At 45.9% G+C, this 16641-nt stretch overlaps 1 protein-coding gene across 4 annotated transcripts in view; it reads right to left on the bottom strand.

Moving 5' to 3' along the window:
- The window catches only part of rhbdf1a (rhomboid 5 homolog 1a (Drosophila)), an 88193-nt gene that overhangs the window by 16671 nt on the left and 54881 nt on the right, over positions 1-16641 (bottom strand). For 2 of the 4 annotated variants that reach the window (XM_042341147.1, XM_007908399.2), the window contains exons 6-8: positions 7015-7225; positions 2126-2332; positions 798-920 (exon numbers count right to left, since the gene is read on the bottom strand). In XM_042341147.1, coding sequence (XP_042197081.1) covers positions 798-920; positions 2126-2332; positions 7015-7225 — 541 coding nt within the window. Of the gene's footprint in view, positions 1-797; positions 921-2125; positions 2333-7014; positions 7226-12748; positions 13091-14069; positions 14178-16641 lie in introns of those variants that run through there. The other 2 variants (XM_042341146.1, XM_007908401.2) reach the window with 2 other exon arrangements.

Raw genomic sequence — 16641 nt, 5'->3', positions numbered from 1 at the left:
CGATTTCTGTCTCTCACCCCGGGTGGCTTGCTTCCCCCCCCCCACCCCCCCCCCCACCACGCACTTCTCTGTAACGGGCTTACACGCCAAGTCTCTGGAACGCAATGCAACGTCTCTCTGAGCACAAGCCAGATTTACCAACCACAATATCTCTTTCAGTCTCTTGAATTGAAAGAATGTCGCAGCTCTTCTTTTGGTACACTCATCCCACGCCTGATCTCAAGATAACTCTTACATGTCTAGAAATGCAGTGTATAAACACATCCAGTAACTTGAGCCCCTATCTTCATACGGGCTAGAGCGTTGGGCATCAACCGAGAGATCAGAGTCTCGAGGGACATTTATACGAGGCTGGTCGTAGAGAATTTGCCAGACTGTTGGGTGTTGATGGTGGTGGAGGAGAGAAGGAGACAGATTGCTGTCTCTTGTCAAGAGGACAGACAAAAACTGTGCGAGATTCCTTTCCACTTCCGTCAAAACGCCAAATAAAGCCACGTCGGAAAAGGAAACAAACTTACGATTGAACACTCTCGCTGTGCCGACTGAGAAAAGGCACCAGCGCTTGGGAGAACGGGTAGAAATCTGTACATTGGATGTTTTTGTATAAAACATTTACACTAACAACCTTCACTGGGGGTCACTGTTCTTATTCCCAGAACATCGCTCACCCTCTGTACAAGTCTCTCGTACTCCACGATTCAGCAAACCAATTTGATACGCATGCGGCAAACGCCCCCGAATTAGCGATGAGATGAAATGAAGTTGGACGCTTTGAGCTGCGCACCGTGTAATCTCACCCTTGCAAAGAAAGAGGTGTCCAGTTCATCCTGGAAATCCACAGTGTCCTCCTCGATAAAACTGGCAGGTGTGAAGCTGCGTCTCTGAGTCCGTCGAATGGTGCTTTCTCTGAGAGAACGGCCCTGTGTAAGTGGAGGCAACGGATGAGTTAACAATAACCCTCGCATTTGATACAGGCGCCATATCACGTCTTCGAGACGTCACAAAGCGCGTCACAGACTATACTGTGAAGGGAACTGGCTGCGTATTTTGTGGGCGAAACGGGGCAGCCAATGGCGCACAGCAGTGCCCCACAAACAGTCGTGGATCGAGTGACCGAATTCTTCTTTTTTTTAAAAAAAAGAAATGTTTCGGAGGGATTATTACCCCCGGAAAAGCGATTCGCCAATCGACTAACAACTGGGAAACTTGCCCAACGTATCAGGTAGTTAAACCCCGCCGCGCAATATTGTCGCTTACGCGCAGCACACCTTTTGGCTGTAGGTAGCGTTTCTTCAAATGCACGTACTCCAAAAGTGCCCTGACACGAACATAAAAGCTCTCACAAAGATGCCTCACGCAGCAGGAACGGGCTCACTTGTCTGTGCACAGCCTCAGAGGCGCAAAATTCAAGACGTGTTCAATCATGTTAAAGGTGAAGCTTCACCGAAGAGAAGGTGGCGATGTTTGTTTTTCCACACCAGGAGTGGTGTGTCAGCGTGAGAAAAAATTATCAATGAAAGCCAGCGGCCGCTGCAACCAAATACTGTACAGCCAGCCAGGGCAACAACAACAACAACAACAACAACGTGCATTTATATAGCGCCCTTCACACGAGGCAGCATCCCAGAGGGTTTGGGGCAGTTGCACATGTCCCAGTGTGTTCGATCAAATCTCCACTTCCTCTCCTTTCCTCCTTGCTCAGGGATCCCAAACGTCTTCGTGAAGAACCCTGAGATGTTGGTCTTGCGTGAAAGGTGCTGTGTAAGCGCAAGGTGCGTTCGCTGCTCGACACGAACCAAATTGGTTCATTGAAGGCCTTCAACCGGCAGCTGTTTTGAAGCTGTAGATGGTATAGACTTGGGCTGACAGGCCAGTGCCCTATTCTCCGAAGCACTGAAGTACCAAAAACCCCAAACTCTGGAACACTCTCCCTGTAACCCTCTGCCTTGCCCCCTCCTTCCCCAGCTTCGAGTCGCACCTGAAGACCTTCCACTTTGACCGCGCCTACGGTCACCTCTCCCCCCCCTGGCTCAAACACCATCAAGAGCTCTGGGACGCTACCCTGTATGAGGGGCACTATATAAATGCAAGTTGTTGTTGGGTGTTTAGAACATTCTTCCCCTACCTTGACCAGGGCTGCTGCTGCTCGGAAACTCATCTTAGCCACGGACTCTCTCTTCCTCCTCTTAGGGACACGGTTGAAGCCGGAACGGGAGCTGGTGAAGGAGCAGAGGGATGTAGCACCGGGAGTGATCGGAGTGTGTGGAACGCTGAACCCATCCCCTTCATCCGGCATTCGGAACGCTCTCCCTCTGGCCAAAGGATCGATGATCTGCGCGGAGATGAGAGAAAAACAAGAATGTACATTAGATACCTCGTAAATACCTGCGTTACACACGGTGACCAAAACGTCGTGACACCATTAAAATGTCTAGTAAGTCTTAAAGAAATGATGTTTTTTTTTAGGTAATAGGGTAGTTATCACGATTTATTGGTCACCTCGTGTGTGTGTGTGTATATATATATAAAAGATACCATCTCAGAGCATGTGTTCGACCACAATGAGATGCTTTGTTCAAATAGTCTTGCACCATACTGACTTGGTATGTTGTAAAAAGGTGATGAGCTCATTGGAAGCATTTCAAACTTAGTTGTACTAAACGGTTCGGTTTGATGTAAAGGAGTCATAACTATTCATACAGAACAGCTGGGGACACAGAAACAACACCCTAAAAGGCAGATAGAATAGAAACTATTAAGAATTTAAGGCCATTTGTGGGACGTTGCTGTGTGCAATTGAGTTGCCGCCCATGCCTGCAAGTGAACAGTCGCTCAGTCAATCCTTGAGGCTCTTTGAAGTGAAAGGTGCTATATCAAACGTGAACAATATTATTAACAATAATAATTTCTGTAGCAGAAAGGCCACAAAAAGAGTTTTCGGTTACATTTTCAAAGCAGAAATAGAAAGGAGGCGGCTGAAGCCAAATACAGATCATTATGAAGAGACTCAAGGCTCGAGATTTCACCTAAATCTTCATCAATATTAAGACTATTTTGTCTTAAACAGAAGAACAGCTAAGAACTGTTGATCGATTTTAATTTAGAGACCCTTTGGCTTCTTGAGAACTTCCTAATTAAGGCCGAATTTAAGAATTTTCCAAATTGTTGCACGACCTTTGAAATGTCATGACAAAATGCTTTCACTGGCTAAAACCAGGTGGAATTTCGGACGTGCGTTAGTAGACAGGGGTAGTGCGAGAACGTGCTTCATAGTAAGGAAAATGAGGCAAAAAAAGAGTCAGAAGCGTCAGGGACGCACGCCATGCGATTGTCAGGAAGCCAAATCGAAAACGTAATTATGCAAAATTCAGGTAAGGGTTTGTTTTCAACTCAAATGAGCTCCGTTCCACCTGGTGCAACCCGAAACTACTGGGAAACATTCACTGAGATACAAATGTCTCGACCGCTCACACGACTCATAAAAGCTGGCAAGGGAACAGTCTGCTCGAGGTTGGGGAGGAAAAGAGAAAGAGGGAGACTTGTTCACAGACACGGTGATACGTTCGGTTTCCACCGCAGCACGATAAGAGACAGCAAAGAGACACAATTGTCACAGCGGCGATGGACTCAGCCACTCCCGACAGTCTACTAATTACCGTGGTTCACCGTTACATATCCGTCAAGGCAAAAAAAAAAAAAAAATGCTCCAGTTTGTTGGAAATGAACAGAACAGCGTAGAGGGAAATGCAGCCATATGTGTTTAACTGCGAAAACACATCTAGGCTAAATAATGGAACCTTTGAGCTTTTGGCTTTGACTTTTAGTTAAATTCACAGCACTCTAGGGCACTTTTGTTTTTTAAAAAAAAGTACTGGATCGCATGTAATATTGGTGTCTGTTGAATCAATCCGAAATTTGGGCAGCCAGCCCAGTGCGCACATGGTCTTTGTGGTGGGAACATTGGTGCCTGTAATTAAATCTTCTCAACGCATTGCCAATGGCAAAATCACGTTGCACCGAAGCCAATTCTCAGTGCAAATATATATTTTCTTCTTAATGAAGAACAAAATACCATTAAAGTCAGTTTGCGCTGATTAAATAAGGTCCATTGAGCAGCTAGGGATTTCTCCCCACTACTCCTCTGGTCCAGCAGAATCTGTAATTAAACCTGACGCCAATAACATGGATCAGTCCGCAAACCTCCCAGGACTGCAGGAAATATGTAAGGATCTCTCCACCCAGTATTCAGAGAGCTCACACACATATGGAGTCTTTAGACTGCCAGAGAACACAGTTAAGATTCCTGCACATCATAGAACGCAGTTGCCTGTGATATTCCTGTGGATCACCTAATGTTCAGAAAATCATCACTCTGTAACTTGACTTAATAGCCAATTTGTAACAGCAATGCTCCAATCAAGCAGGAACTCGGATGTTAGTCGATTGGGGGATCGCTTTTCCGGAGGTAATAATTCCTCCAATAATAATAATAATAAATTGGTCACTCAATCCACGACTGTTTGTGGGACGCTGCTGTGCGCAATTGGCTGCTGTGTTTCGCCCACAAAATATACAGTCAATTCACTTTACAGTCAATTCTGTGAAGCGCTTTGTGACGTCTAGAAGACGTGATAAGGCGCTGTATCAGATGCAAGGATTATTATTATTATATTATCAATCACTGGAGGTGAATGACCCGTAGATCTGGAGGATTGTTGGACAGGACACAGGAGGAGACTCCCTTGTCTTTTGAAGCACTTTCACAACATTCAATACTCTATAATATTCAATATGCTTCTGCACTTATATAGCACAAAGGTGGATGTTAAAAAGCTGTTGCTGTAATTTAGTAATTGAATGTACTGCGTGTATTTAATGGCTTATTCACTTTGATGGCTTCAGGCCTGCCGTGCCTGGGGAAGCTACACTCTAATACACTGAAGGTGGTGGAGAAACATCTTGAGACCTGCAGCGAACGACACAGAAAACTCACTAGGTTTAATCAGGACCAGTATCTTTCCTGAAATTTCCCGGGAAAGAGCTGGAGATTGCGATTAATATTGAAAAGAGCCATTTAGCACCAGGGCTGATTCGCTGGGTTAAATAGCCTTCTTCTGAGCTGAAACGGACTTGTCTGACAAACACTTTATACAGCCATTGCCACCTTTGCAGTAAGTCATAATTAAGACGGTCTTTGCGGTTGGCATCGGGCTGCTCTTGGGAACCTTAACGCAGAGACAAAGTCAAGCACGATTTCAGTACGTAGGCAGCCACGGGGCGCTGTGAATCACTGAGTGTTTGACTGCTGGGCCAAGAACTGGACAAAGGGAGCGAGAGTTTGAGGACGCACACGATGAAGCCAAACCGTTTGACAAGAACGAGAGATTCCGCATTGCTGCGGAGGGCAAGAGTCAGTGCCCACATCGTGTCACCACACATCATCAATGCACACGTCTCACCCTGGCTCAGTTCAGTATGCGTAAACACTGCGCGACAACTGATTATAGTAATTTGTTTTGGCAGCTGTATATTATGCACAATAAATGCACTTCACAAACAGTCAATGAATGACTTAATTCTAATCTGCGGTAATCACACCTGCATCAACATGGCTCGGGAAATTGGATGAATAACTAAACACGTAAAAAGCCTTTTATCGAGATACATTACTGAGAGGTTGGCCAGCCCGCGAGAACATCATCATCCTTGCCTTTGACGCAGCTCCTCAAAACGCTTCACGAGAGGTACCGTAAAGTGTAGTGACTGTGTTTGGAGGCAAGCAGGTTAATTTATCAAAATATCGCGTTGTTTTTTTTTAAAAAAAAAAAATTTGGCACAGGGAGAAAACAGAGTAATTTGCAAAAGGGAGGAGTCTTTAAAGAGAGTTTTAATTACAGATTCATTAAGTCCCGTGACACATGCCTGTTGCGGGATATTTCAGTGCCTGTTCAAAGACACATTTGTGTCGTACCCTGAGGCTGCTGGTGTCTGTACCCACCCTATTAACTCTGATGTGCGGAATCCAAAGTTACCTTGGTAAAACCCCGAAACAGGCAGGAGCTCGTTACGTAAACGGTTGATCCCAGGTTGCAGGGAGCGTGCACCCTGTTTCTGGACCTGGTGCGAACTGCAATCGAATGGTGGCCATAATATATATGTAAGTAATAATCTTTGTGTTTGATATTGCAGCAGAGGTCAACTGGGTGTCTGGCACAGACACATCACTGCAATTTAAACGTATCCAAACCAGCCCGAGGATTCCACATGTTAATGTCACCTCCGCGTGGATATTCCCCTGTGTCCGGAATGGAATGCACATTCTCTCCCAGGAGCGAGATACCTTGTGAAGAGTATTAGACACAGATGAGCGAGAGTCAAAGCCTGGGCACCCCAGACTGTGTGTGTGTGTATGTGTGTGTGTGTTGGGAAATAACTGCTGGAGTTTAACCAATGTAAACCACACAGTAATGGTGCATTTCAGTGAAATAAGTTCGGCAATTCAAATTTGCCACTGCGATTATCGGCCCCAAATGAGTAAGGAAGAAAATGAACAATCCTCACATTTGATACAGCTCCCTTCATGGCAGGAGGACGGTTCAAAGTGCTTCGCAGCATCTATGTTCAAGGGTAGTGACTGTGTATTGTGTAGGCGAACCCCTGAAATTCTTGAAAGTGTACTTGTTTGGCCTCTTCTGAGGAATTTTGTGGGCCTTTCACAAAGCAACTTGGCGAAGGACTTCACTTGAAATGTATTCAGGGACCTTGTGTGCTTTCACCCTTCCTGCAGCTGCGATAATTTATATATATATATATATACATACACTTTTTAATAACTTTGCCCTCCCACACCCAGGTTTTAGTGAAGTGAAAACATGTTTACACAGGAGCAGGCGACTGGGTGTGACACCAGTTGTCTTCTTTCATCTTCATATTGAACAGCAGCACCAGGATGAGAAATCTGTACATCGCTGGGTCAGGGAGAGGAACCACTATTGCCTTGTTCACAGTGCTTACCTTCTGCATGCCAAACTGGGGTCCCACGTACAGCGGAGGAGGGGTTTCAGTGCTGGTCAGGGAGATATTGTCCTGGCTGGGCAGTTCCATCTCCCGGATGACATGTGACTTAAGCTTGCCGTACCTCTGGCTGCAGTGACGAAGGCTCTTCCTCTGCCATTTCTGGGTGGTGTCACTGTCTTTGCTAACGCCGAACCAGTCTGCTGTGCCTCTGTGGGGCGGAACGGAATGGTGAACGCGCGGACAGACCTTCACGTCTCACAGCGACAGACCATCAGAAACCAAACAACGCTACCCGAACCGTTCAGGATTGCTCTTCGATTAAAAGAACGCATCTCACGTCCTTACGTCTATTCTATGTTGCAGCGCAATCCTATCATTCCACAACCATGCACTGCCATTTCACAAATGTAGTAACCTGTGAGTTTTACATGAATATTGCATGCTAATGGCGGGGATGCAACATATACAGCTCAAGGGTGCAGTTTATCCGAACGCTTTTCTCCCTCCCTACGCATTCTTCTGCCAGAAACACAGACGCTTGAACATTTGATCTCTATTCTTGTACGATACTCTGCTAAAGTATTGTTTATATAATATATTCCTCTTAGACCGTGACCTTCCCCCTCCCCCTGGCTTGGTGTCGGGCTCGGCCATTGTTAAGCGCTCTGTGACGCTGCCCAGGGTGGAAAGCGCTATATAAATGCAAGTTGTTGTTGTAATATAATAATGCTTGTATTGGTACAACGGTTAGTCACGTCTCACAGCGCTTCATATAATACACCTAAAAGTGAATCGACTGTACATTTTGTTGGTGAAACCCATCAGCCAATTGCGCACAGCAGCGTCGCCACAAACAGCCGTGGACTGGAGTGACCAAATTATTATTGCTTTTTTTAAAAATGTATTTGGCGTGAAGCCTATTTGCGCAATAAGTAATTTAGTGTGTAAGAGCGTAAATAGAACTTCAGCCATTCACACTGGTTTGACTCTTGCATTTAATGACTGAAGTTTCAAAGGATGGACAGTTAACAGATTCCACTCCCGATGGTGGAAAAACACTGTGATGGATAGGCTGCTGGTATTCTAATGCGTTGATAAATCAGAAAACCTTTCAGAGATTCCTTATCGCATGCTCAGCCAGAAAACAAATGCCAGGAAGTAAATTCGACATTCATTTGTACTCGCAACCTCGTCACTAACTCTATCTCCGAAGATGGCAGTGAATTTTGCCAATGCAAAGAAATTGACAATCATGCAATGCAGACATGGCCAACTCTCACTTTATTAATATTAATAACAATAATAACAATCCTTGCATTTGATATAGTGCCTTATCACGTCTTCGAGACGTCTCAAAGTGCTTCGCTCTCGATTCTCCAGCTGGCATGGTACACAATAATAACGTAGCAATCCTTGCATTTGAAGCAGTGCCTTATCATGTCATCAAAACGTCCTCAAATTCTTCACAGGACCTTCACAGGCCACCAAACTTTCCTACCAAGCTGAGAATTGCAACCCCCAAAATATTTGTAGCAAACGCGATGCGAAAAGGGAACCGAAGAAATGGCACCACCTTATTTTTATCTCGACAGTTCATGCAAACTTTGTTTGGTTTGGTCGCACAACGTGGAATGGATTCTGATTGATAACAATCCAGTAAGTACTGAGAACTGAAAGCAAGGCGTATCTGAGGGTGTCTGGGTTAATCTGCAGGCCTGTTGGCACTGGCTTCTTCTTATCTTGGTTACCGCTTCGCATTGTGTTGAACTTTGCTCTGAGAGGATTCAAATGGAGCAGATTCCTTATCTTGAAAAGGCAACAGTCATGTCCTTTAACAATAAACAATAATGGTCGCTCCCGCTGGGGCAATTTTTTTGTAAAAAAAAGTTTGGGTGTATAAGCGATTAACCTTTCGATAGGTTGCTCGAGTACAACAATCTCTAACCACAGTAAGCGATTTTTCAGAAAGCAGATAGGAATTCTGCAAAGTAATGTGCAAGGATTCTAATTCATATTCTTGTAAAGTGCTGACCACATCACTCCCACCCTCGCTCGCCTCCACCAGCTCCCCATCCCCCAGAGGATCGAATTCAAGATCCTCACCCTCACCTACAAGGCCATTCACGGCCTCGCTCCCTCCTACCTCTCCGACCTACTATCCCCCTACTTGCCCGCCCGTACCCTCCGTTCCTCTGGCTCGTGAAAGCCGGGCCTTCAGCCTCTCAGCCCCGAGGCTCTGGAACTCCATCCCCCAGTGCCTTCGCCGCCTCCTCCCTTTCTTCCTTCAAGGCCGGTCTCAAGACCTTTCTCTTCGACCGTGCCTTCAGCTCCCCTCTCGACTCTCTACCCCCTCCTCGCTCCCTCCCTTCCCTGACCATTTCCCCCCAATGCTCGGGTCCTGACCCAACTGTACAGCGCCTTGGGACGTCCTCCCGACGTGAAAGGCGCTCTATAAATGAAATCTTGTTGTTGTTGTTATTAACCTTCCTTCGCACAACCCAACACTGACTACAAGAATATTCAACTGTCTTCCTTGTGTTCCCAACGCACCTGTTCCTTCCTCGCTTCAATATTTCTTCCTAAAAGACCGTGCGTGATGGTTCTGCATTGTTGAGCTGAATTGGGTTTCACTCTTTCTCTGCATCCTGAGTCTTACAGCACCATCTGGCTGGTTAGTCACAGATAATACTTCATGCCCCTGAACTTCTAAAGCGGGTTTCACTGGGGGTGAAGGGCAGCTACTTTGTTCAACACAAGGATGCTCCTTATTGAAGAGGAGGATTGAACTTGATGGGATCTTCTGTTGGCCCACAGCCAGTTGAACGCTTCTCAATCGTCAAACCGCTTTGTATATTCGGTCGATCTGACTGGACTCCTCCCGCACAGCTTCTGTTAACCTCGCAAGCCAAAGCTCTAATCCGTAGGGTAGTCAACAGCGAAACAGTTGCTGGATTCCCCGACAGGTTAAAGCTTGATAAGATGGTTAAAGCTGCTTCAACATCAGCGGCGAGCAGGAAGTGACATAGGGCGTAGGCATGAGGGAAATGACGTAGGCAGCCACTGTGGCGACACAGGACATGGGCACTGTAAACAAAGCCATGAGGATGAGGGGGGAGTTATGGAATTGCCTTGCAGGATTATTTCCCTTATAGCCTTTCCGATCCTGTCCGTGGCAGGTCCTTTGCTAAGAAAATAAACACGTGGGAGGGATACCCACTCCAAACTCTCACTCTGGTGCCAAACGTTTCATCGAGTATTGGTTTTAGGGAGACACAGTACCCACCCACTCCACGTTGTGTGCCAGAAATGCATGAGCCATCACAACGCAACACTTGCATTAAAGCAATATTGCACCACAGTGACTAAATCACGAGCAGGTGGGCGAATGCAATAGTTAATTTGCGCACAGCAATGTCCCACAAACAGGCATGGGTTGGGTGACCAATTTTATTTGGAGATTGTTGACCAGAACACTGGGAGAAACTCCCTTCCGGATAATGGAAGAATTAATTACATGGAGTGAATGGGCCAGTCAATGGAACGTGTCATTTGTATTGAAATCTCTCCGCTATATAATGGAGTCAGTTGGGTGTTATGGGTGTGGAATTTCCTACAGCTTTACTTCTATATTGGGATGGGTTGGTCTAAATGGTTGAGGCTCTAGGGTAATTTACTAATGAATGAATGGGTGTGTATTCCACAGTGTGTGAGGGAGAGAAAGATAAAGAGAGAGAGCGTGCGAGCACACAAATAAACTAGCGCGAGAGAGACAAGTGGAGACGATAGGACATCAAGTGTGACAGTAGGACATCAAGTTGGAGTGAGAAAAAAAACGTGATGGAAATTCTGCTGATAATCACAAAGGTTCTCGACCTCCCATTCATCTCATTCTCCCAATGACGTAAATTAGCGTCTGACTCCTCGTGTGTGGAATGGTGACCACCAACACATAAACCATTGATACTCAGTACAGAGCACTGTTAAGCCAATGATTTGGTGCCTCTGCTTATAATGGGAGAGTTTTATGGGTGAGTCAGCCCTATGATGGCTGTATTGACTGATTGTGCAAACTCTTCTCTCACGAGCGACCAATTTAAACTCTGATGGAGGCCCAGGGAGGAAATCTCACAGATGGCTACTTTCACCAAACGTTTACTCAGATCCCAGAGATCCTAGAAATGAATACTGAGGAAGAAAGCTTACATTTCGCAATATTTGTGTTTTTTTTCATTCATTCATTTATTCATTCATTCATTCATTCATATTTCAAAACGGTCAAGTGGCAATTGGTTACAGTTAATGCACCTTAAAGTAGTATTACCCGACCACTTTTGACCCACAAGGGGTGGCGAAAAGGGGCCCTTTTTATACCGAACATTCACACAAGTCGACGTAAGTCTGCGTTAAGTTAATATTTTGTTCCCAGCAGCTACCGAGAAGCGAGATTCATGGTTTGGCCATAAATCAATAAATATTCAACCGTCAAAATAAAAATTTTGTTTGGGGATTGGCCGACCAAAAAGGTTGGCCATCACTGCCTTAAAGGACACGCATATTAGGCTAACGTTCAACTCTTCGCGCAGTCCTCAAATGTTGTATAAAATGACTAGTTTTTCACTGCCTACAACTCAACCAGCATATCCTCCTCCTTAAACCAACACACTGTCAATACTAACTACCTTATACTCAGCACTTCTTCACACAGTGTTAAAAATCAGTCGTTTGCTCCTTGTGATAACAGATGGCAAATGTAAGTGCTAAATGTATTAACGATAGCTCCTCCGTGGTCAATATTTGATCTGTTTCAGACGGCAAGTTGCTTTTCACTGGGCAATAAAAGGTTTACAAAAAAGTTTCCTAATTGTTAAACCTCCAGCTATCTTTTTATACCATAAGCGCAACCTCTGTGCATTTGCTTTAAGTCACGTTTGCAAACAACTGCACTTGCGCTGTTACCACAAAGGCAATGGATGATCTGAAGCTGATAGCAAGTTGTGTCAGTTTTTGAATCAGTGGGTATTTCTACAAGTGTTCAGTTATTTTCCTGCCTGAACGTTTAAACCTGGTATCCTTAATCCCTCCACCTTGCTCCCTCCTTCGTTTAGACCACGACTGAAGACCTTCCTCTTCCGACCGTGCTCACGGTCACCTCCTCCCTCCCCCCCCAGCACTGTTAAGCTCCCCGAGACCCTGCCCCGTGGGAAGGGCGCCATATAAATGCAAGTTGTTGTTGCTGTGCCGTTGAATCAAGCATTGTAAAGCGCAGGAGTGAGAAGGAGGAAGTAAAGCGATTGCTCTCCCAAGTTGTTGTGCTCAGGGCGTAAGTAAGCCATCCGATTAACAAGCACAGAAACCTGATCAGTGTCGACAATATTCCTGTCCGCCTGCACGACCCACAGCCAGCAAACGCCGCCACGAGCACGGCTTCTGGTTATTTATTTATTTTTTTAAAAAAGAAAGCAATTTATTACGGGTGGAAATGGTCGATTTAAAAAACAAAACAAAACAAAAAAAACCAGCGCAGATCAATCAGGGAAGAGATGACGCAGAACCAAGACTGCAAACAGCACCGACTGCCAATGCAGTCAAAGGCCATGACTCATGGAAAATATACACAGGAACATAAGAGTTAAACCAAAACACTGCAACGAAACAAGGAGAAACATTTGCCGATTTAAGAGTCAATGAACCAACCTGATTTTTGTTTAAAATCAAGTCCAGTGTATAATACCTGCTTAGTGTTACAGAAAGCATGGCTGTTTGTTGTCAAGACTTTTCCCCCGGGGATAGATTTGTTTTAAAATAGTCCTCCCGTTGTGCAAATTGTTTGAAGCCGGCCACTTCCACTTCAAACCCTTCGGACTTTTTGGGGCGACGGATCTTCCCGCAGACTTCCACTTGACACTATCTCTGCTTCGTTGCGCCGCCCTCTCTCTCTCTCTGTCTCTCCCATTTGCTCTGGGGCGATTTTGTTTCATCAGACATGAGAGAAGTGACTGCGTGGAGCATAAAGGCGGCAGCTACGAAAGAGCTGGCCTCTTCTGGTTTGGGAGCCAGCGAAAAACATATGTGAAAAAAGTAGGCAAGGCTTCTCGTCGGCAAGTCACGTGGTTCCTTTCTGTCTTGCATGCCAAAGATTTTTGTGGTGAAAACAAATGGCTATTTAACCAGCCCGTGCATGCATGCCTTTTAACACAGGTGTTGAAAGCTCCCCGTTCACATGCAATCGTTCGATTAGCAACGACCGAACGTGACAGACATCCGATCGGGTTTGATTGGAATTGCCCCGCACCCCACCCCACCCCACCCCACCCCCTGCTTCTCCTCCACCGCACCCCTTCCTCCCGGATTCAGAACCTCTTAACGGTTCATTTGTACAATTCGAGACGCTCTGTAACTGCTCGGATCCCATTCCACAGCTGCGGGTTTAATTGTGTACATTCAAGGTCTGAAGTCAGCCAGGCCTTCGGAGTCGAAAGCAACAAAAGCGCATGCTCAAAAGTCGCCACACATGCAGTAAAGCTGTGCAGCTGTTTCAAACCTCGGTTAAAGAGGCAACCTTTTTTTTTCCCGAACGGCGAAATTGTCGAATTTCGGCCAGAACAGATTTTGTCAGCGCTTTGATTTAAGCCACGAGAATCGCTCTCGTCGGCCCCTCCAAATTATCGCCCGCCATTTCTTTCTCTAAAGAGGGAGGAGGGATGGAATCGGGCCAAGAGCGCGCGTGGGGAGCGGTTTAAACTTTCGAACGGGATTCGCTTCGAAATCCAGCTCGCGGAAACTTTGCTCGAAGGGGGTGGGATGGGGTGGGGTGTGGGCTGGGCTGGGGGGCGCGGAGAGAGGGTATCAGTGTTAGGCGGAGAGGAGTTCCCTCGACTCGACATGACGGAACTTCTGGTTACTGGTTATGAAAGATTTCCGTATGGAATAGCTGGAATTTAGACCCCGGGATCGGAATGGGATCTCCCCCGGCCTCACAGCTTACAGCTACTTGTGGCTCTGATGGGAGCGGCTCACATGCTCTACACACAAAGCACAAACATGCCATGTACCTCAGCAAAGATCTGGGAGAGAAAGACGGGTGTCTTTTCGGTGGCCTTCTACCGGCTCTGTGACCTTTTATGGGCATTGTGTTAATTCGTTCAAAGTGTACCTTTTTGCTGGCAGGAAGAGACGGAGAGTGAAGCAATCAGAAAAAAAAACGAGGGAAGAAAGACAGACTTGAAGAGAAGGAAACAAATGGAAACTGAGAGTTAACTCCACTCGCTCGTTGACTTATTAACGACGCATCTTAAGACAAGTTCCAGCGACGAGAAACTTGGGGACAAATGGAATCACAACCGAAGCTTATTAAACGTGCGCTCTCCTCTCCTGTACTGAGGCAGAGTTTGCATTGATGGCGAGACGTGTACTTGCTCCAGATTGCATTGGACGGAAAGCGCATCCTTGCAGGTCTCTTCACTACAGTTTGGCACAGGGCAGTTTGCAGTGCTTCACTAAGTAGCGACAATATTAACCAACCCACCAAAATGCCTCTCCTGCGATTCAGGGACATAGAATGACACGGATTGTACATCGACACAGACCGACATGTTTATACTCCACATGAGCCTCCACCCCTCCTAATCTCTCTATTCCCTTCTCCCTTATGTGTCCATTCCCTTTGCCTTCATGTAAGTCAAACCTTGATAATCACCAACAACTGAAACACGTACACCTGCACCTCCCACAGACTCACTCCCCGGCTTAGGAGGAAATGGACTTAGCGTTAGCTAAGGGGCAGTTTGATCCTCACTACATTCCAGCGCACCAACGATAAAGCAAGGTCTTGGAGAGAGATTGTTTCACACGCAACTATGATACACTAAACAGCCTTAAAGCCGCAGAATCAAATGCCGATGAGCGGGGACTGACACATCAAAGGCTTCGGCCAATTATCTCAAGTGCATTACATGGTACAGTTCATTAAACGAACCCGAAAGTGAATCAAATTTTACTGGAAGTCACTCAAAATCTGAACACGCACGTCGGATAGGGAATTGTATTGGACGCTAGCACAGTTACTGGGCTGGGCGGAGATGGACTGTGAGGAGGTCCATCTCAGTGATTATCCCTGTTAAACTGTTTAACCGATCGCCGACGCTGTGCCAATAAGCCATTTTATTCCTTATTCGGGCAGAATCACTTACGTTGATTACTGAAGGGAAAGATGGTGAAACCGACCGGTAAATAAAGAAGGCGGGTCAATGGTCGAGGTGTAAGAAGAGAACAGGACTGTGCTGGGCTCTGAGGCCCTCATGTTGACACCCACCCTCAGAAGTTCCACTCCTATTTTCTCCCCAAAAGGCAGGTTCCCGGAGGAAATATTCCTAGTTGCAACCCATGTTCTACGGTTTCCCTGCCCATCCTAACCTTTTCCAAAAGAGAAGCTCAGCACTTGCCAAGGCGATGTGCTTTATCCCTTAACCCTCCAAACTGTTGGCTTCTGATGTATGCCACATGACATTATATACATAACCCCCACCTCCCCCTTCTCCTTGGCTCGGTGTCAGACTCCGCCACTGTGAAGCGCTCCAGGACGCCACCCCACGTGAAACGTGTTATATAAATGCAAGTTGTTGTTGTCGTTGCTGTTGACTTCATCTGGACTGAGAGCAAATGCGGATGAGCTGGGTTTAACTTAAACGCTTAACACAATGGCAGAATGGGTCATTCTCAAGCTTAATGTTTGAGGTTCGAGATCTATTCTGTTAAATGTTTTGGTTTGCCCGATACACAGATCTAGTGATTTTCATCAAAAAGCTGTAATAATAATAATAATAATAATAATCCTTGCATTTGATATAGCGCTTTTCACGTCTTCGAGACGTCTCAAAGCGCTTCACAGAGTATAGTGTAAAGTGAATTGACCGTATATTTGTGGGCGAAACGTGGCAGCCAATTGCTCACAGCAGCGTCCCACAAACAATCGTGGATTGAGTGACCAAATTGTCATTTTTTTTTCTTCAGGGATTATTATCAGGCGTGTAGAGTAAGGAAACTTGCCCAAGGTTTCACCCTGCCGGGAATTGAACCCAGGTCTCTCGCTTGCGAGGCGAGTGCTCTAACCACTGAGCTACAGGACTCCACAACATAACAACATCAATGACCATTTGCATAGCGTCCTTCACGTGGATAGTGTCTCGGAGTACTTAAGAAATCTCTAACACTGGAGAAGGACGACCGTGTCATTTATTTTCTGTTGCTTTGGCATTGACGCCAAAGTAACACACTTCCACAAAAGCGTGCTCCACATGTTCTGAACCGGGATTTTACATCAGTGCACTGGAGGAATAGACCTCTGATGGATGGGTTATGTGGTGCACATTTCTGTTTGTGAAGCTACAAAAAAGCCCTACGCAAGCATCTTCACAAGAGTAATAATAATAATAATCCTGGCATCTGCTACAGCGCCTTATCACATCTTCGAGACGTCTCAAAGCGCTTCACAGAATACACTGTAAAGCGTTGTGACTGTGGGCAACACGAGAGAGCAAAGCAAAGGGCATGAAATTCAGCCCGTGCGTTGTCTCTATATGGTCTGGTTTTGCAGGTGGAACAATGAATAAAGAAAAACAAAGGGAA

This window comes from Callorhinchus milii, unplaced genomic scaffold, assembly GCF_018977255.1.
Source record: "Callorhinchus milii isolate IMCB2004 unplaced genomic scaffold, IMCB_Cmil_1.0 Scaffold16, whole genome shotgun sequence".
Classification (NCBI taxonomy): Eukaryota; Metazoa; Chordata; class Chondrichthyes; order Chimaeriformes; family Callorhinchidae; genus Callorhinchus; species Callorhinchus milii.
Note: the sequence above shows the minus strand (reverse complement) of the source record. Positions and strands in the feature narration are given on the sequence as shown.